This window comes from Leptosomus discolor, chromosome 7, assembly GCF_034619465.1.
Source record: "Leptosomus discolor isolate bLepDis1 chromosome 7, bLepDis1.hap2, whole genome shotgun sequence".
NCBI lineage: Eukaryota > Metazoa > Chordata > Aves > Leptosomiformes > Leptosomidae > Leptosomus > Leptosomus discolor.
In genome coordinates, this window is record NC_141397.1 from 62,375,795 (window position 1) to 62,395,950 (window position 20,156).

General features: G+C 40.0%; 1 protein-coding gene across 1 annotated transcript in view; it reads left to right on the plus strand.

The window, feature by feature from the left end:
• Positions 1 to 551: 551 nt before the first annotated feature.
• SI (sucrase-isomaltase) overlaps positions 552 to 20,156 on the plus strand; it is a 49,518-nt gene continuing 29,913 nt past the window's right edge. The window contains exons 1-17 of the mRNA XM_086468338.1: positions 552 to 675; positions 2,215 to 2,288; positions 6,507 to 6,627; positions 6,725 to 6,834; positions 7,545 to 7,696; positions 9,853 to 10,024; positions 11,405 to 11,504; positions 12,099 to 12,211; positions 13,016 to 13,141; positions 13,980 to 14,111; positions 14,288 to 14,407; positions 15,613 to 15,726; positions 16,738 to 16,822; positions 17,434 to 17,551; positions 17,940 to 18,111; positions 18,787 to 18,903; positions 19,440 to 19,594. Of these exons, the coding sequence (XP_086324464.1) occupies positions 552 to 675; positions 2,215 to 2,288; positions 6,507 to 6,627; positions 6,725 to 6,834; positions 7,545 to 7,696; positions 9,853 to 10,024; positions 11,405 to 11,504; positions 12,099 to 12,211; positions 13,016 to 13,141; positions 13,980 to 14,111; positions 14,288 to 14,407; positions 15,613 to 15,726; positions 16,738 to 16,822; positions 17,434 to 17,551; positions 17,940 to 18,111; positions 18,787 to 18,903; positions 19,440 to 19,594 (2,105 nt within the window). The remainder of the gene's footprint in view (positions 676 to 2,214; positions 2,289 to 6,506; positions 6,628 to 6,724; positions 6,835 to 7,544; positions 7,697 to 9,852; positions 10,025 to 11,404; positions 11,505 to 12,098; positions 12,212 to 13,015; positions 13,142 to 13,979; positions 14,112 to 14,287; positions 14,408 to 15,612; positions 15,727 to 16,737; positions 16,823 to 17,433; positions 17,552 to 17,939; positions 18,112 to 18,786; positions 18,904 to 19,439; positions 19,595 to 20,156) is intronic.

A 20,156-nucleotide genomic window follows, 5' to 3' on the forward strand; every position in this document is an offset into this window, starting at 1 on the left:
TTTACTCTGTCTTGTCTTGTCTTTCCCACGTGTCGTAAGCACGCTACCAGAGCTCATTAGAGGTTTTTGTCAAGCACGTTTTTAACAAATCAACATCCTGCTTTCTAAAACAGGGTATAGTTTGTATTTGTACCAAAGAAGGAAAGAAAACTTGCAAAGAAAACGGGGGGAAAAAAAAAAATGGGGAAGAGGATTTTGTTTGTTTTCCGTTTCAGGAATTTCAGTAACATAAGAAACTCCACAGTTAACCTCAGAAGGAAATCGTTCTTTGTGTATAAAGTGGCTTGCAGGGGATAAAATATATTTCTCAGTGATTGCCCACTAGTGTAATAATGCTGTAATCTGTGCTATGTGAATTGTCCTGAATTGGAGGTATATTGCACATAGTCCTTAAGGAGTGTTTCATTTAAGCTCCAGGATTAGGGGACATGGTTTAAAATCTGAATCATTTATAAATTTTGCTAATTTATTAAATTGGTAATGTAATTCATAGAGTTTTCAAAGCTGTTCCTTGCGTTTTCCTTTTACCAACGCTGTTTCTCTGGGTCTAGATGGGCAAGAGGAAGTACAGTGGGCTGGAAACCACCCTGATCGTCCTCTTCTGCCTGGTGGTGATTATAGCCGCTGTCCTCATTGGGCTTTTAGCATCAGGACAATCGGGAGTCAAAACTAGAGGTAAGTACTTCCCATTGCTGCTGTAGGACAAGAGCGAAAACCCCGAGTGGGAACTGCAGAGCTCTGCTTGCTGAAACTATTGTAAATGCCACAGAACTTCAGGAACTAACCGCTGGCATTATTTCCGTCACTGTTGGATTCAGAGTTTCCAAGAAGACGGACATTCAGTGAAAAGCAGGGAAAAAGAAAACATAAAAAACACAAGCATTTCTCTGCCATCCTTTGCAAAATCAATGTTTTTACTGTTCTCAGTGTCACTGTCGTATTTCACTTATTAACCAAAGTGAACCGTGGTCATTCCTTCCTCCAGATAACATGAATAGTGTTATCTGTTATAAATTTAAGAAATAAATAACATGTCTAGGAATTTATGACTGTAAAAAAAACCCTTTTATCCCATCCTCCAAAGACTGATTTTTAGTCTGTTTATTTTTATATGATTTCAATAGTTTTTGAATATAAAAATACAGCACTGAAAAGAAGAATAGGGATCAGAGAGACTACGTGGGAGCAGAGACACTGTGTAGAAAGAAAGCCCACAACCATAAAAGCCTGCACTGGTACATTAGAAACCACTTGTCTTCCAGGAATGTGATATGGAGCACCCTGCTTTCCATACAGTCCCACTTTGTGTCAGTAACCCCATTCACACACCGGGACTGAAGCAAAATTTTGGAGGTGAAAATGGTAGTAAAATAGAAAGAATTGCTTATACAAAACAAACACTTTGATGGTTTAGGATAAAACTGCCCATGCAGACTAATATCTGCGTCTTTTCTGCCTGTTTCCATCTCAAGATGAGTAGGAGTCTGCCTGAGCAAAAAGTACGAGAGTGTATATGGCAGATAATGCAAACAGGCGAGTCCGTGTATTTGTGTGCATCTCAGCCTGAGACTGGATTTCTACACATCATAGTTCTCATTCCAAACATACACAGTGTTCCAAAGTATATGTAAAGTAACTTTCAGTGTTGGGAGAAACTGAAAACGACCATAGGGTACCCTGTCGTCAGCTAAAGTGGCCAAGAGGTCACCTCAGATTTGGGCTGAAAAACCTGAAGTCCAATGGAGCTTCCTAATGGAGCTTGGAGGTGCTTTTACCTGATGCTGTGGAAGAACAGTATTTCAGGGGAAGGAGCACCTGTGAGAGCAGCAGCCCAGTGCCATTTCAGAAAAAGAAAAGTCCTTCCAGTTTTAATTTGCCATGTATTTGCACAAGAAGCAGTGCATATTGAGCCACAGGTCTTACTGAAAACTGGATTAATGTATACCTTAAGAAATAAAATTATCAGTCATCCATTTGTTCAAAAACTCTGAAGTGAAGTTGTCCTATCTTTACCTGAAACAGTCGTGTGCAATTTTTCAAAGGGAAAAATAAATCACACTAGCAATAGTTTACATTCATTTGAATCTATATTATTTAGAGTTTCAAGATGGTAAGAAACAGCCCACAGAAGCAGTTACTGATTTAAGAGGTAATCAAGTTATTCCTACATTTTGGAAATCCTGGTAATAACCTATTAATTTATTTCCCTGACAGAATTTTCACCACAGTGTCAGAACATATTAACAGCAGAGAGAATTGACTGCATTCCGGATCAAGTAGCAACAAAGGTCTGAAAACATTCTAGAAAATATTAGAAAACAGCTTTATCCTGTAAAGCCCCATGGTTAATTACAAAGATTTAACTTGTCTCTAGTATATCTGTTGTTTTCTTACATTTTTTAATCTGTGATTTCCCAAACACTTTGCAGGGAAGTCTAACTCCTGTATAACCCATTTCAGCCCATTGACAGGTCTAATTCTTCTAGTCGCTGTAGCAGTTTGCTGTCAAAGGTTGAAGACCACCACCAAAGTGCTCCCCAGCAGGTTGGGTTTGGGAGAGGTGGAAACAAAATTTGTCAGACCACAAGCAATCAAAAAAGGCCACTTTTTACTTTGCTCGAACAGTTTCTGTTTGTCTTCTGGGGAAGTACTAGCATTTATAATAGTTCGGAAATACCAGGTGAAGGTGCACTTTACCCAGATGCACGAGACTTTTATAATATAAAAAACATGGTCACAGTTTTCTTTCAGAACCAATTTGAATCTCGGTGTTTTCTTTTCTTGGTTGTGATGTCTTTTATCTGGGAGAGCGCAGAGTTTAGAGATGACCTTTTGGCTTAAGAATCTATGAGTTAAGATCCCCAGTGTAAAGTATCATCTTAATTTTTCAGTGCTCTCACATGCAGAACATTTTTGTAGTCGTTGGTCTTGAAAAACTATTATTATTTTTTAATTGTAACTATTATTTTTCATCTTTATGATGGATATTCTCATTTTCTGATGGAAGCTGCTGGACACCTGGCATTTTTCATTGGTTTGGAGGGGGGCATTTTAGGAAAAAAATAGTGAATATATTACGATGTGGGGTGCTTATGTCATTCACAGAGGTATAAAGAAAATTATTAACCAGCTGTCTCAATGTCTGAGGAAATTCCAAGTCTAATTCCAGAAATGGCAGTTGTTAAAGCTTCTGTCATGCCATAGGTTTTGTTATGATACATAGTTCAACAAAGTCCTGCGGGTGAACAGGTTAGTAAAGGCTCAGATCACAGCCTGTTCCTCTAGTCTTTCAGTTCCTTCACCCCCCCAGGAGCAAGCACACCATGGCAGGAGCAGTCATGCAGACCCCGTTAATTACTACCTTGGAACCAGTTGTCCCACATTAAGGGCTGCACTCACCGTACAGTGAGGGAAATAGTTTTGGTCTGGTTGCAACTGTAAGCCTTATTGTACGCCCGCCCTTGCTTTTTACCACCACCAATTAGAAAGAATTAAAAATAATCAGATTATAGATACCAGCAGAACAGTAGGGCCAGAGGCAGATTTCAACATTGGGGTGCTTGCTCTGAAATTAGAGGTAAAATAAATGATTCCTGATTCTGTTCTTTCCTTAGTGAAGATCAGGCAGCAGATTTCACAGGATTAGAGATAAATACCACCTTTAACCTGTGCCCTGACGAAAGCTGTTAGGTGCATGCCTCACACAAGCCAGAGTCCCACCCCAGTGTGTCCATTCATTCCTGTATAAATTTTCTCCTGGAAGCATTTTGGTTGTCCTTCTTTAGGCTATTTTAATACGGCAGACAGCAGAGCTGTAAAACTACAGGTACCTGCTTAGCATAACAGAACTCTTTTGTAGTGGTTTCCATTGGTGGTCTCCAGAATAAACAGCAGCTGGGAAAATTATGGTTTGCCTAAACTCACATAGCAGGTTCGTGTCTGTCTTGATTTCTTTTTTCTCTGAAGATGTCCTAGATGAAGCCAGAAAATGAGTAGGATTGCAGAGAATAAAAGTATGGAAAGGAAATAGATATTTATTAACCGATCACAGGGATGACGAAGATAGACATACTGAAAGAAAGTAGATATTTATTAACTATTCACTGCTGTGGAAAATTGCTGTGAAATTTGATTAGACAAGGAGAATGAACCAGTAAAAAATGAACTACCATGAGCAAAGCTAGTGTAGTCCGTTATTGGACGGATACCTCTGAAAGCTTGGGGAAGGGTGTGTAGTTTTTGTTTTGTTTTGGTTTGGTTTTTTTCCCAAAATATCCTGCTGGCAGAGGTTTTTTTGGGCGCACATAAGAGAAACATTTTAGTTCAGCACATAGACAAGCTATTCTTTTAATCCTTCGTGCTCCGTTCAGTGTTCAGAAGCCGCCTCACACCGTATCCCAGTGTAAACTGTTTCCTCGTATCCAGGATTATTTCTAATTAAGCTTTGATTTTCTCTTTGGCTTTATTGGGTATTAGTATCCATTATGCTGGGTTTATAGCTCAGAGGCTGTGATCAGCTCACATCTTTATTTACACTACATGATAGCTTTTATAACAGCCTCTCTGGTGTCTTTGGATGAACTCTGCTCCTTTTCCTGTGCCAGGCGCAACCAATCTTGCACTTCTGATTTACTTCCTTATGCAGCAAGCTCAACGTGCCACAAAATAGAGAGCTATAGCTTACAAATCCATTAGAATAAGATCTAGCTGGAAGAATGTCACTGGACTGTAAAGTAGCTGCAGAAAACGGTCAACAAATAGACATGAGAAGTAGCTGGGGGAAAAGAAAAGCATGCTTATGAAGTTGGGAATGCAGATGCTTGAACTGCCAGACTTTAGGAAAATCTATTGTTCAAGCTACTCTGTGTTGCATGGGATAGTCACTGGTCTAGGAAGGGGTAAGAGGATGGAGGTAGCAATTCTGTTCTTAAATATTGAGGATATTCCCCTATGTATGAAGGAAATGAAGTAAATGAAGTAAGGGAGGAAAGCTGTGATCTCTGCAGTCTCGGAGGGCATTGGTGCTTCTTATTTCCTCCGAAATAGTTTATAAAATGGGAAATAGGGAGTTCTCGTGGTGGGAGTCCGTAAGGTGGAAAGTGAGCATAGGTTTTTCACAGCCTTAGAAAGCACACTGATTTGTTGATTGATGTGGGGGAAAAGGAGCCACTATATCTCTCCTCCAACTGGGTGTTTCCCTTGGAACCTAGTGAAAAGGACAGCAGACATGTTTTCTGATGTGATGCGTTCATGACAGAGACTAACATTTATCGATTCAGTGAATCTGGGGTTTATCTTGGGTGGTTTTGCAGAGATTTCTGTGCTCCGTGCAATCGCTACCGAATAAATGCACTGACTTCCCAAGCCAGTAGCTCTGTGAGCTCCCTCTGTGCTCTTTTTCAGCACTGGCATGATTTCTGGGCTGGAGCTGGCTTATCTTTGCTCTCTTCAGAGGCTGAGAAAATCATTTGACCTGTACCGACCAGGTTAGGCACTGTAGTGCCTACCCAAGTGCCACAAAGGACAGCAGCAATAGAGATTTGGGACTATCTCCACCTGCTGCAAGCTGCAGAATATTCTAAATAAGCATGACACCAAAAACATTTGAGCACAATCAGGTGAAGGCAGAAACAGCTCCTGTTAGTGGGCAGGAGGAGGGGAAGGTCTTGAAGAGCTGCATTTTGGATTTGGATACCTGAGATCACCTATGGACACTGCCCTTTGCCCTCAGCGAAGCTTGTTGTGTCACTACTGCCCTTTGCCCTAAGTAATGACTTGCGTTTTTCATGTGAGAAAATGTGTGGAAACATAGTGATGTATGACCCAAATCTTATCTTCAAACATAAAACTCACACAAACAGCACGTGAATAAGTTAATTTCTAACAGCAAAGCAAAGGTGGTGTAGCTTATTAGGCTACTGACAGGTAGTGTAAAGGTTGGTGCCACTGCACTGAGATGTGTGCTTTAAACAATAGGTTTATTTGCTTGGGTTTTTTGGGGAAAAAAAATGTTGGTTTATCTCAATTTGAGGTTGCAGAAGCAATCTGTCATTTCTGATATTGGCAAATTACATTAAAATGTAGGTATTATACACGATGATCAGTTATGCATATGTAGATGTTTAACCAGATGTTCACCAGATATTAAGCCAACTATAACTTTTACCCCCTCTCTTGGTCAGACTATATTGCATCTCTCACAGCTCAAACATTGCAACAATTCTTTTTAAATGTTCATTTTGTCTGTGCATCTTGTGGTTTTAAGAAAGAATGAACATCTAACAAGCAAGTTTCTCCCCTGAATCCAGACAAAAAATCCCGTAGTGTATTCTGTGCCATTGAAATCATTCAAGAGAGTTTCAGAGAAGGAGTTGATATGATTGCAGATATTATTAAGGTTTATGGTGTTTGGGTTAAAATACACTCCATGTGCATTTTAACTTCTAGTATAGAGGATTTATTTGTGTAAAATCAGCTCATTTGTGTCCCTCATGTCCTTGAATCAGATCACCTGCAACCTGCGTGGCTGCTGCTGGAGTCCTCAGAGTGATATCAGCGTGCCCTGGTGTTTTTTCTCTTCAAGCCATGGGTACAAAGTGGATGGGTCGACAAGATCAACTCAGGCAGGTAAGCTGTGAGCTGAGCTCCCCAATTTATGCAGGTGCCAATGTCCAATTCAAGACAATAACATTGCAACTTGTTTTTCCCAATCCTTTTTCCCAAGGATTTGAGACTACATTAACAAGGCTGCCATCCCCTTCCCTCTTTGGAAATGATATCAACACTGTCCTCCTCACGGGAGAGTATCAGACACCAAATCGCTTCCGCTTCAAGGTTAATCTTTTTTCTATGCTGTTTATAGGTTCGTGTTTTGTGCAAGATTTTGGGCTGGCTGTTACTGTGCAGTGAGGTTAGGAGGGCTGGATTAATCCCTCTGATGCCCTCTCATGACTCCCACTGAAGTGCTCGGCTCCTCCTTTCTTTGTCCTCCCTGCTATTGCAATGCATCAGGTTAAGGAGCATTTAGCACAGTAGGATTTCTGCATGAAAAATTACAGAGACCTTTGAAAAGCTCAGCTTTTATATTATCTACATTTTTTCCTCATCATAGGAAAATTTGGGGGATAAATATGTTTACTTACTTTTTATTTATGGCCTGGCCATATCTCTCAATCATTTTGATAGACAACATTAGCTCCATTAGCTCGTCAAATGATTTCTATTTTCTATTAAAAACTCAACAGTCTGTGCTGTGAATGTGAGGTATCGATGGGTTCTGGATTTGAGCAGGGCCTCTTCTGTGGGAGACCTTCCTCTTTTGATGGGTTCCTACTGAGCCAGAGAAACACAGGGTCAAGTATGATGAGGGAAATGTCTGCAAATGAGTGAGGAAAGTTGGAAGTGAATAGCAACAAAGGCAGAAGAGGAGACTGGGATAGGGCTGGGAATATCCTAAGTCAGAACTATGTGTTAATGCTGGAAAATGTTAGAATTGGGTATCAGTTTTTAAAGGTCTGACACTTCTGATGTTTCAATACGTGCAGATCACGGATCCTAAGTCACAAAGATTTGAAGTCCCTCATGAGAATGTGCAATCTTTCACTGGATCTGCAGCCTCCAATTTAAACTACAAAGTGGATGTGAGGCAGAACCCCTTTGGCATCGTGGTGACCAGAGTGAGCAACGGCAGAGTGCTGTAAGTAACGTTGGTGCTTTTTCTGAGTGACACGGGTGTCACTGGTTTTCTCTGAAAGCCCCTGTTGCAAGCAATGTACATCCAAGATGCTCTCTTGGACATGTAATCTACTTCTCCTCCCCTTTTCACTGATGGATGTTCTGCAAGGACTTCTGCGAGGGCTTTGGAAACAAATTCTGTGATACCGAGAGCTCAGTCTACAAGGTTTGAGGTCTGGCTCTCTGTTCACTCCTTGCCAGTGCTTCAAATCACATAGGAACACTCTTCACTGCATCTTTTATCTTCTCTGTCACAATCATGCTGAAGCCCTGAACCACCAAAACCAGGTTGCCCTTTAGACCTGTGATATCCAAGAACAGCTGGTGCAAGCCACTGAGAAGCTGGGCATGGGATGCTGTAGGAAATATTTGACGGACTTGTACGTTGAAAGCTTCCTTCCCGTTTGAGTTCTAAAAGCCAATGAATAACCCTACAAACCTACGGCATGGCTTTAGGTCCCGTTAGAGGGGGGAAGTGTCAGGATGAACATCCTTATTAATTCAGGCCAAGAGTGATTACCCATCAGAGTGCTGGGCCAGGTGGATTATCAGTGCTTCAAGTTTAATTAATTAGCGATTACTTTTGTGCTCTTATTAGTATTGTTTTCTTGGAATCCTCTGTAATGATTGATTTGCAATTATAGAGAGCACAAAAGGTGGACTTGGTATTCAGCAGTGCATGACTGATTAACCAGGTGTATGGAGGGGAAATAAGAAACCTGGTCCGATAGAACCATATTGAAATGGTGCTCTGGAGGACTGTCTGTATTTTCCTTCATCTTTTGTTTAATTTGATAAAAGTGGTTGCACTTTCAGTCTTAAAAGAAAAAAACAAACCAAAAACCACAATCCTTGACTCTGAGTTTGAGTATTTTAAAGAAAGCTGTTATTAGCATGGGATGAGGGCAGTCCCTCAGGGATAAATACTTGATAAGTTTGTTTACACAAGATGAGTGTTTGTCCCCAACTCTTAAACAACCAAACCTTCTTTGGAAAAAGAAGGGTTAGGACGGATGTGGTATTACACTTCTTTAGAAAAATCCTAATATTTGTTTTGATAGTCACAGAGGCTGCGACCTTCCATCATTGTTTGTTACCCTTGAGCCCTCCATAAGAGTTAGAGTTCCGACAGACCTATTACCATCATCATTTGCAAGACAACCTGAAAGACTGCCATAGTTTCACTGGAAAAACAAACTTCTTCCCTCCGCCGGAAAAAAACCTAGTTTCAGTACAGTTTGTGAGCAGATGGGTAAGATAGTCCTTGGAATCATTAAAACCGGACAGAAATACATCAGTTGAGAGTTGAGGATTTGGCCTATGAAGCCTCTCACAAGTGTTAGTGTTTGTAACTTAAAAAAAAAAAAAAAAAAAAGAAAAAAAAGGAAAGAAAAGTTACTATGAGCAGATTAAATTGTAGGTAGCCCAAACTTCCCTGCTTTTGTTGCTTGTTTGTGCTGTGTTTGTAGTCGCTAATGCACTGTGTATTTGTTTAATAGTTTAAGGGCCTCTTTAGGCATAAAAGAATCTACAAATAATTACATGCTCATAGTGATAAATGTAGTTATAGCGTATCATACATATGAAGTGATAAAGCCACTTAAAATTAGTATGGCTGTTTGTATAGAGACCAAAAGTTACAGTGCTCTCCTTGTATGGATATCACAACTGTTAAATGTCACAAATATCACTAAGATAAACACTGCTGTTGATTTGCAAGATCTGATGGAGCGGATTCTTTTTGTGCTTCTGCCCACCCATGGGAATTTTCCATCCGCCCCCTTGCTGCGAGTGGCCACAGAGAGTGGGTGCAGGATTTGGCCCAATGGATGTGGGGTGGGAAGCTTTGGTGGAAGAGGGCAGTGCGGACGTACCCCCGAAAGCAGATGGGCCGCTTGTGTGAGAGGCGTCTGTGGGATCAACAGGCACCGCTGCTCTTGGTGTCGGGGCCGGGGGCGCTCTCCTCCAGCCCCGCACCCTCCCGCCGCCCTCTCCTCCGGGTCTCTGGATGGAGACCTGAACCTGCCGGCCAGCTGGAACTGGAAGGAGCGGAAACAGCTACTGCACCGGTTCCTGGGAAAAGGCGTTTTTGTCTCTTGTTTTAAATCGTTTCACCAGGTTTGATACCACCATAGGGCCACTGCAGTACGCGGACCAGTTCTTGCAGCTGTCAATCAAACTGCCCAGCAGCAACATTTACGGTGTGGGAGAGCACGTGCACAAGCAGTACCGGCACGACGTTAACTGGAAAACCTGGCCCTTATTCAGCAGGGATATTGGCCCCTCTGGGGTAAGGACTGGTTTTATTACCCCCCGTTCTTTGCAGATGACTGCTGCAACCCAAACCTCGTACGCAGCAGACGCATTAATAAAATCCAGCGGGTTTTTCCCCAGAGACCTGTCAGGCACTTGCGTGTTATTACTGGAAGATGGTGCTGATGAACATTCCCCAATTTCTGATTTTTCTGTTGACGTGCAGTTGAAAACCTGCTGATAAACATCAATAAATGGGAGTGTTCGGAGTCTACTGATCAACAGAATAAATCACAATGTGTCCTAATGCATTGCTGTGTGCAGCATTCAGTACCGATGACACATGCTTCTTCAGTCAACTTCCTTGTAGCTCGGCAGATGATGGAAAAGTTCTCTTTAACAGCTGTCTCTTTACAAGATAAAATATGTCTGTCAGCTGTTACTTGTTTCTATAGTCTGTATGGATGTCTCTTTACAAACCAATTTCTGGGGCACCCATTTTTCATTGATTGTAAGACTATTTGTTGATTTTACCTTGGTTTCATAAAGCAACAACCCATTTACTTTACTTTGAGGGAGCACTTCAGGGTTGTACTGAAATAGGAGATATACTAACGGATATTAGAAGGTGAGACCACTCTATGAAATTAATTAACAATTTGGAATTTGTACCCCTTGAGACACCTCCTCACTATCTTCTCTGGTTTGAAGACAGTTCTTACCTGAATGGCTCTATTGAGCGTAGACTCATTAAGTTAAACTAACAGCTTAACTGTTACAGAACCGCTATCGTTTATCTAACAGAATCAAGTTCAGCTAATTTCAAATTGCTCAAGTTCTCATGAATTTGTTACGAGCTTTTTTTTGCAGGGGAAGAAGCACAACTATTGCAACTGCTAAAATTTCTAAGGATTTTGTTGCTAATAATAACAGAAATAAAAAACATTAGAAATGAAATAAAAAAAAAAGAAGCAAGGCACTCTCTTATTTCCATAGATTAGACATAAAAATGATTACCTTGCAGAATTAATAGAGATATAGATTAGATGTAAAATCTAATCTCTGGTGAAAGGTGATGAAAGCACCTTTAAGTTCTGTTGTGTGCTCAATGTGCATATATATTACCCCGAAATAGTACTGCAATATATGCAGATTTGCCTGAAAATCCATCATAGCTGCTTGCTGATGTTATCTATGTATTTGGGCAAACTTTCTTTTTAATGGAAAATGTTCTCATAAAGGAGAAGAATGCCAGGAAAGGGAAAACAGAACTGTAGGAAGGTGTCAGGATTTTTCTGTTGGTGTTTGCTGTCTGTTGAGGAGTTTCAAGTTCTACCTGTGATATATTTTGAAATATTCCAGAAGAGATACTGTTGTTAGATTGTAATCAGCTTTCTTTTTCCTGCTACCCTTTAAGGAAATGCATAACTTATATGGAGTTCAGACTTTCTTCCTGTGTTTGGAAGACAGCACTGGAGCCTCCTTTGGTGTTTTCCTGATGAACAGCAACGCCATGGGTGAGAAAGCTTTCTCTGTAGCTTTGAGCATTGCAGTTAAATATCTTCTTAAATGATCTGTCTGAACGAGATCAGAACTGGTGTTTAGCATACATGATGTCAGCAGTAAGAAGCACATGGTTAACAGGAAGATTGCGCTGGAAACCTGAGGACTGGAAACCTCTCCAAAGCCTGTGCAGCTCTGTGCAGATGTGCAGGACACTGGAATCACAACCTATATTTGGAGTGAGCAGTACTTGAAAGTAAATGCCCTTTAGTCTCTTTAGATAAGCATGCGTGTATGTATGCTTTACAGAGCGCATCTCTTGAGGACGCAAATTTGTACTAAAAATTTAAAGATAAAAGGTTGAGCCGTTGGATTTCTTCTTATTCCCTTCTCTGTAGCATGTAAAGGAATGGAAATACGGACATTTAAAAGCATCATCCAAAACATTTCATCTCCATTGCAAATTCAATTAATGGTTTTGGATTCATTCGGTATTATTTTTTAGTATTTTTCTTAAGTAAATTTTCTAATCGTCAGTTAGAAAATGACAATGTTATTTTAGAATTAGCTGGTATTCAGAATTGGATTTGCCCACTCTTGTCTGGCAGATTTTGTGGTGCAGCCTGCTCCAGCAGTGACCTACAGAACCATTGGTGGGATCCTTGATTTCTATATCTTCTTGGGGAACACTCCAGAGCAAGTAGTCCAGGAGTACCTGAAGGTACCTTTAGCTAGAGAGATTCCGTAATGAAGAGATTTTTAAAAATGCTTGGGAAGTTTTGGTGTTTGTTTCTTTTTTTCCCCCACCTCTTTATATGTCAGTACGTCTTCACTACGTTATCTACTAACTGAAAACATGACTTGGTATATATTTAACTAAGAATAACTGTTAGTATGTCCCTGATGTGACTGCTGTCATTAGTAATACCTAGCTGGGGTTAAGCTGGGCTGTAGATAGTTTTAGCTGGCCTGTTACAGGCAGCTGAAACTTAAGCACTACTTTTGCTGAAGATGCTGGAGCAGAGACTATGCAGCAGCTCGAGGCCCAAGAAATCTGTAGCTGCTAAATTCATCAGTCAGTATGGCCTGACTGATTTACCCAGTGGTTATTGGAGTCAGAGATGGTCTACATGGAATAACTTTTGCTTCCTTGCTGGGGCCCACTCTTGTCATAAGGACGATTCCTCTTCATACAGCATTATTATAGGGTAGATAATGTGCTTAAAGGTCTGCCATGGTTTTATGGTCATAAGGTACCACCAATATCTTCTATACTTCTTGAGATTTGCTTAGCTTTCTGTGACACTTTAAAGAATGGGCATTGTCCCAAAATATTTGTATTTCTTAAAATAAACAAAAAAAGAGAAAAATATTGCATTTGGGGGTGCGCTGCTCATTTCACACGCTCAGGCTTAGTGTGTATTATTCAAATAGATTTGAGGAGTATGGATCTAGGAAAATGGGCACCGAGGCGACACGGCAGTGTCCGCTGACGGTGTGTGGGATTTCTGCTCTCAACTTGCAGCTCGTGGGACTGCCACAGTTGCCCTCCTACTGGAGCCTGGGCTTCCAGCTCAGCCGCTGGAATTACGGCTCTCTGGATGAGGTGAAGAGAGTGGTGGAGAGGAACAGGGCGATTGGACTCCCTTATGTAAGTATGGGGCTGGTGGGCAGTAGCGCCATGAAGGCAGAGCTCTGCAAGAGAAATGACCCAGAGATCCTGACCATGGCATTCTGCAATTGGTTCATCTGACACCAGTTTAAACTAGCAAATTTCTAATACATAGGCTGCTGGTGTCACAGGTTTTTATGCATTTTAATGGTAGACTCATTATCAGAATGTGGGAAATGGTGGGACTTAATTATAGTAAGTTTTATTTGAGCACTTTATTGTAACACTTTTTCAGTTATACTTTCCAGCTGTATCCACTTATCTTCTCATGTTGCCTAATCCATGAAATACTTTCTTTAATTGTCCTGTGGACAATTATGGGACTGTATATTATTCTTAATTGACAACCAAAGGCAAAGCACAATGAACTATCAAAATCAGATTTCAGATTACGTTAGCCTGATGGCTTAAATCAAATAAAAATAGCATGTTGAGCCAAGAGTTGTAGAAGAAATGTTTGGATTTAAGGGGATAGCTCTTGAAGCCAGGCAACTGCAATGAAATAGCCACATGTCCAGGGGGTATTTGAAAGAATGTTAATATAGACATTCATTTAAAATCTGTTAATGATAAATGCAGCCCTTTTTAGGCACAAAAGATGTGTCAGTACCATTAATTAGGGATGTAAGTATGAGATGAGGTGCACATTGTATGCAAGTGGTCCTGACAGCGTACTTTCTGCCAGGCTGCAGTAAAGTCCCAGCAGTAATTTCACTATATGACAAAGGGGAATTTTCAGAAGAAATTGTGTTGGACTAATATACAAAACCTTTACATACCACTTCTCATATTAAAGCTGAACTCCCTTTTCTTTCAGGATGCTCAGATCACTGATATTGACTATATGGAGGAAAAGAAAGATTTTACTTATGACAAAGTGAAGTTTCAAGATCTCCCTAATTTTGCAGCTTATATGCATGCCTATGATCAAAAATATATTATTATATTGGTAAGCATTTAACTACTTATTTTTCCCTTGTAAATACTATAATTATAAATATTTATTATTATGCTTTGCTTATTCTATGTAATTATTACATTTATTGCCTAATATTATAGTAGTCTGTAATAATTGATGGAGTGTATCTTGGTTTCTTCTTTTTTTTGTTTTCTAATTATTTTTAGGATCCTGCTATTAGCACACAAAATCTAGTTGACGGTACTCCATATGAAAGCTACACCAGGGGAGAGAGCAAGAAAGTCTGGGTTAATGAATCAGACGGAGTAACAGCATTACTTGGGGAGGTAATTGTGTTTTTCTGAATTTGAACTTGGTCGGTTGTCACTGTTATGGTCTAATTTAGGTCAGGGGGCTCCTTTTAAACTCTCATTTTCTAGGTCGCCTCTTTCAGCAAAATTGTCTGCCAGTGAGAACTAAGTTTATAAGGTCTCACTTAGGATATGATACTTCTCAACGTTTCTTGATTATTTTTGTTGCATTTTTTTACATTAAACAAAAAGGAAAACTAAGGTAGCTTGAAGGCTCAAGGGAAAATTCACCAGCCAGCTCCTGTTTATTTTCAATAGTGACTGAAAAGCCAGCTCCCATGTTATCCTTTTAATTTATAATTTTAACTTTTATCGAGAAGTTTTTCTGTTGTGTGTTGTTCCTTGTACGACTTAAAACAAAAGCAATTGAAAACTCCCAAGTTGAGAAGCCCATACTCTTTCTGCCTTCTTTCTGCACGCAAGCTCTTGTCACTCTAGCAGTTTGTCATTCAAAAGTCTTCATCAGCGCATTCTGTGAGCACTGCCCTCAGTGGCTATCTATGGAGGTCCTGGTGGACCACAGACAGACCGTGAGTTCAGAAGTTTGCCACTGCAGCAACGAGGGCAAGTCGGATCCTGGGCTTCATCCACAGGGGCATTACTAGATAAGAGCTGTGATCACCCCACTCTACTCAGCGCTTGTCAGGTGGCACCTGGAGTACTGTGTCCAGTTCTGGTCCCCACAGTTCAAAAAAGATGCAGAGAGATGAGAGGATCCAAAGGAGGGCCGTGAAGATGACCAAAGGGCTGGAAAATCTGCTCTATTAGGAAGGACAGAAGGAGTTCGGTCTTTTCTCCCTAGAGAAGTCTCAGGGGGCACTTCATCACAGGATTCCAGTACTTAAAGGGCAGCTACAAAGAGGACAGAGGCTCTCTCTTCACAAGGAGCCACATGGAGAATATGAGGGGCAATGGGTACAAGTTGCACTAGAAATTTTTTACAGTGAGAACAATCAATCACCAGAACAACCTCCCCAGGGACATGGTAGAGTCCCCATCACTGGTGTTTTTCAAGACGTGGTTGGACAGGGTGATAGATGCTCTCATCTGGGTTCTGTTTCCCATGAAAGGTGGGACCAGATGATCTTTCAAGGTCCCTTCCAACCTGGGCTGTTCTACGATTCTATGAATTTCTAATATCATTACAGGTTTAATTAATTATTTAACTTTTAATATTGCAGGTGTGGCCAGGGGAAACAGTGTTCCCAGACTTCACCAACCCGGACTGTACTAGCTGGTGGGTGGAAGAATGCAAACTGTTTTATGATGCAGTGCCGTATGATGGGATCTGGATTGTAAGTAATGCAGAACTTGCGTTTTTATTTTCATTTTTTAAAAATAGGCGAGGATAGATGTTTATCAGATTCAATTTGCATTGAATTTGAAAGGGATGTTTACTATTACCAACCTGAAAGCAGTGCGGGTTGTGTATGTCTTCTGGTGTTGAATTTGCAATTCAAATTTGAATTTTAAATTTAATTTGAATCATTAATCATGGCATTTAAATGATCAGTGTGATGGCTTTTGGATGTTCGGTGACACTTTAAAATGCTTCAATTGATGAACCATTGCTAAAGGCAAATGCTAGCACAGTCCTGTACTCAGAATGGCAATATTTGGAGACCTGCATACCTGCTCAGTGAATGTGTGCTAAACAGGTCCAGAATACAGTGTATAGTAGAATTAATCTGCGTGTCGGTGCTCCAAGTAGCTCATGATAATTTATGGTTAGTGAATCTGCAATTGCTATTCCAGATAAGAATTTCGAAAAAAAAACAGACTCCCTAGACAAGTTGTCCCACAAAAGAACTAAAATACAGTCTGGCACAGTGGATTTTAGGTACAGTTCATGGAAATCAGACAAGGTTAAGAACCATTTTGACCGACCAAATTAGTTTTTTAATGGACTATCCTGTAATGAAGCTTCTAAAAGCGTCTGTCTGAAGGAAATCTGTACTTAAACTTCTCAGTCCCTGTCTCAACGCCTTCTTCCCTTTATTCTTTTTGTGGTTTTCCTGCTTCCTTTTACTTAAATAAATATTTCAAAAGAAAACAAGACTCTACTGAATATTTTGCCATGCATTTTAAACAGTTGTAACAATTTTAAATTAACCTGTATGGCAAAATACATTCCTTCAGCTGCTATGTGTGCGGTGCGCTGACCCTGGCTGAACGCCAGGTGCCCACCAGAGCACCTCTGTCACTCCCCTTAAGTACCCATAAAGGCTAAGAGAATAGAATGTAAAACTTTGTTAGGAAAAGGTACTTGAGGAAACTTCATTACACTCTGCATCTTCCCTTTTCAGGATATGAATGAAGTCTCAAACTTCATTAAAGGCTCGAAAAATGGTTGTGCGCAGAATGACTTAAACTACCCTCCTTTCACTCCCAGTAAGTCCTTCTACTTTAATCAGAGAGCAAAACATCAGAAAGTTCATGAATAAGTGTGCAATTGGCTACAAGGATGCAAAGTGATTAGTGTAATTCTTATGGGTGGGGTTTGGACGTTACTATTGACAGAAAACACCGGTATCCTTTGGCCCTCGTCAAAGGCGTGGTTTATATAACTGGCTTTTTCCCCTTCTCAAATTATTACTGAATATTGACGTTGCGTTAATTATGTCTGATAATATAACTATGTTCTTTCATTATCAATAGTTTTTGAGAAGTATGCAGAAGTAAAATGGAGTTCACAGTTTGTATTATGTAGTAGGTTTAAGTAACAATTGCCAACATGTTTTCAGATAATGATTCAGAGAGTATTTCTCAGTTATTCCTTGCATGGGTGCAAAGCTCAAGAGCAGAAAAGGTCACAGAGCGAAGGCGAATCAAAGCAGCAGCCAAGAGCAGCAGTTTGGTTTTGTAGTAGTAATACTGGCCTTAGTGCAAATATTAAAGAGAAAACAGGGCTTGAATGGCATGAATGTGCATTAAAGAAAAGATTGGAAATATTAACAATAAAAATGTACTTTAAAAGTGATATTTGTATTCCTTTATTGAAGGTATTCTTGATAAGCTCATGTTTTCCAAGACGCTTTGTATGGACGCAGTGCAGGCATGGGGGAAACATTATGATGTCCACAGTCTTTATGGATATTCCATGATCTTATCAACACAGAAGTAAGGAATGTGTCCTAAAATCTTTTACAAAAAGTTTTAATAACAGTAAAAGGCCTGCATTTTCCAGAACAGCAAGAGATTTCACTCCTAAGGAACCCAATTCCTGGAAAATACTATATTATATTTAAGTCAATGCAGCTAAGGCAAAATCCACTAATTAAAGTTGGTACTAAAGCCTCACGTTGGTTGTCAAAGCTGTATAGAAAGATTATTTAAAACTAATGTCTTGAAATTTGCTCAAACACATCTGGTTAACAGCAAAGGACTCCACATCCCTGGGATGAATAATTATCGTAAATCAGTCAGCGTAAATCGGCCTTGTATAAAATTATTGATGTCTGAGTTGTCTCTTTTCCTTTGCATAATTCCAATCTCATTTCCTTTTAAGAGCCATCGAAGCACTGTTTCCTGGAAAACGAAGCTTTCTTATTTCAAGGTCTACTTTTATGGGATCAGGGAAGCACACAGGACACTGGCTGGGAGATAATGCAGCAACATGGGATTACTTAAGATGGGCCATACCTGGAATGCTGGACTTTAACCTCTTTGGACTTCCTTATGTATGACAGTAGTTTGTGACATCCTTTCAAAACATATGGATAAATAGTAACTCTGCCCCTGTGACAGCAATGCTATCTAGACAACCACCTTACTTTTCCACCTCTAAATTAATACCCTTTAGGAATCTGGTTTTAACATTTTATTTCCTAGGTATTGATTTCTGGTTTAGGCCACTCATTTTAATACTATGGCTGTGTGTGTATGGTGAGGCAAAGGTGGATAACAAACATATTATCTGATATATCCCAAGCTGCCTGTTCCTTCTAGTCATTTTTAAACACTAGCAAGCAATAAAAAACACTTCAGTGTTTTTGATATCATTTCCAATGAAATAGAGACATTGATTTATAAGGGAAACAGCCAAGTTCCTTTCCATGATTTGAATTTGTATGCCTCTTGAGATTTTTTCCTAACATATGCATATTAGCACCAAACAGGAAGGTAAAGCGTTGGAAGAAATAGAAGTATGGGCAGTGTCAGCTAGTAGTTGGTTTAATTTTTCTGTACAACATAGTTGAATTTGAAAGAAAAAAAGTTATAAATGTGTTGAATGGCTCAGTCACTCAGGTTAGCAATTAAGGGTGAATTAATGTATCTCTGAAAACTAGAAGTTTTGTTTAGAGATTAGAGGTGTGGCATACTGTACATCCAACATGTTCTGCTTTTGTTTATAGATCGGAGCAGATATTTGTGGTTTCTATGACAACACTACAGAAGAACTTTGTAGAAGATGGATGCAAGTAGGAGCATTTTACCCCTTTTCCAGGAATCACAATGCTGAAGGATACATAGTAAGCTGTGCTTTCTCTTACAAAATGCCTTGTGTTACACTGCCACGTTCCCTTTAATAGCATCACTCGTAATCATTACTGACACTGATGATGATAGACCTGACCGGTTTGAAAACAGAAGAACCTTAAGCTCTCTTCATGAAATCTTAGCTCTGAGAGGTTCAGCTTCATAAGAGTTAATTGAGACTACCCTTATTTGGCAGTTCATTGTGCCTACCACCAAGGGCAAGCACTGTCAGACTGACTCTTGGGAGTCCTTTAGCATGCACCTGACTGCACGCTGGGATGAAACCCAGGCAAACCCTGATGTGCCCTCCTTGCAGATGGGCAAGGAAGGATGTGCAGTGTTTGCATACAGGGAGCCCCAAGGAGCAGGACCTCAGGTCACACCACTGAAAAGGAAAACACCATGCAGATGTGCACCATTGAATTTCAGACTTTCTGAAACTTTCACATTTATGAAAGTCACTTTTCACACAGTTGGCAGAGGGTTTTCTGAGGGATGAAAATAATAATAATTTGGTATTTGTTTTCAGCCACAGGATCCAGCTGCCTTTGGACCTGATTCAGTCTTGGTGAAAACCTCCAAGCATTACTTGAACATCCGCTACACTTTGCTGCCCTACCTGTATACACTCTTTTACAAAGCTCATACTCAAGGAGACACAGTTGTACGGCCAGTTTTGCACGAGTAAGTTTGCTCATCAGCCTTTGTGGTAGCTCTATGAGGAATGAAAAAACTCAGACATATTAAATGTTCTTAGAGACTTTCTAAAGACTGATGTAGCCTGTGAAAATGCACACTGGAATATATATAGACAACTTCTCAATTCATGAAACACCATTTTGGAGTAATCAGAAGAGCAATCAGAAGCCATCTGTAATTTCTGCATATACGCATATATTATTGTCAGTCACATTTATGAGTTGCTATGAGATGTTACTGTCAGCTAATCAAATTATTCTCCACCATCATATATACATATATATTAGAATATGTTTCCTTGCCTTGGAAGTCTTGAATAAGCTGTGTTAAGAACACATGCACGCTTAGCTTTCAGACAGTGGTAGAGAACACTAACTGGTAAGACTTTACCTTCTCATCTTCAGATTGCCTCAGATTAAAAAAAAAAAAAAAAAAAAGGGAATTTTGTTGTGACACTCTTCAGTCACGATTCTAAACAATCAGTACCCTGACATATTGGGATAGCTGCTGATGGTATAGTTCATAAAAAAACAGTTAACTGCTATAT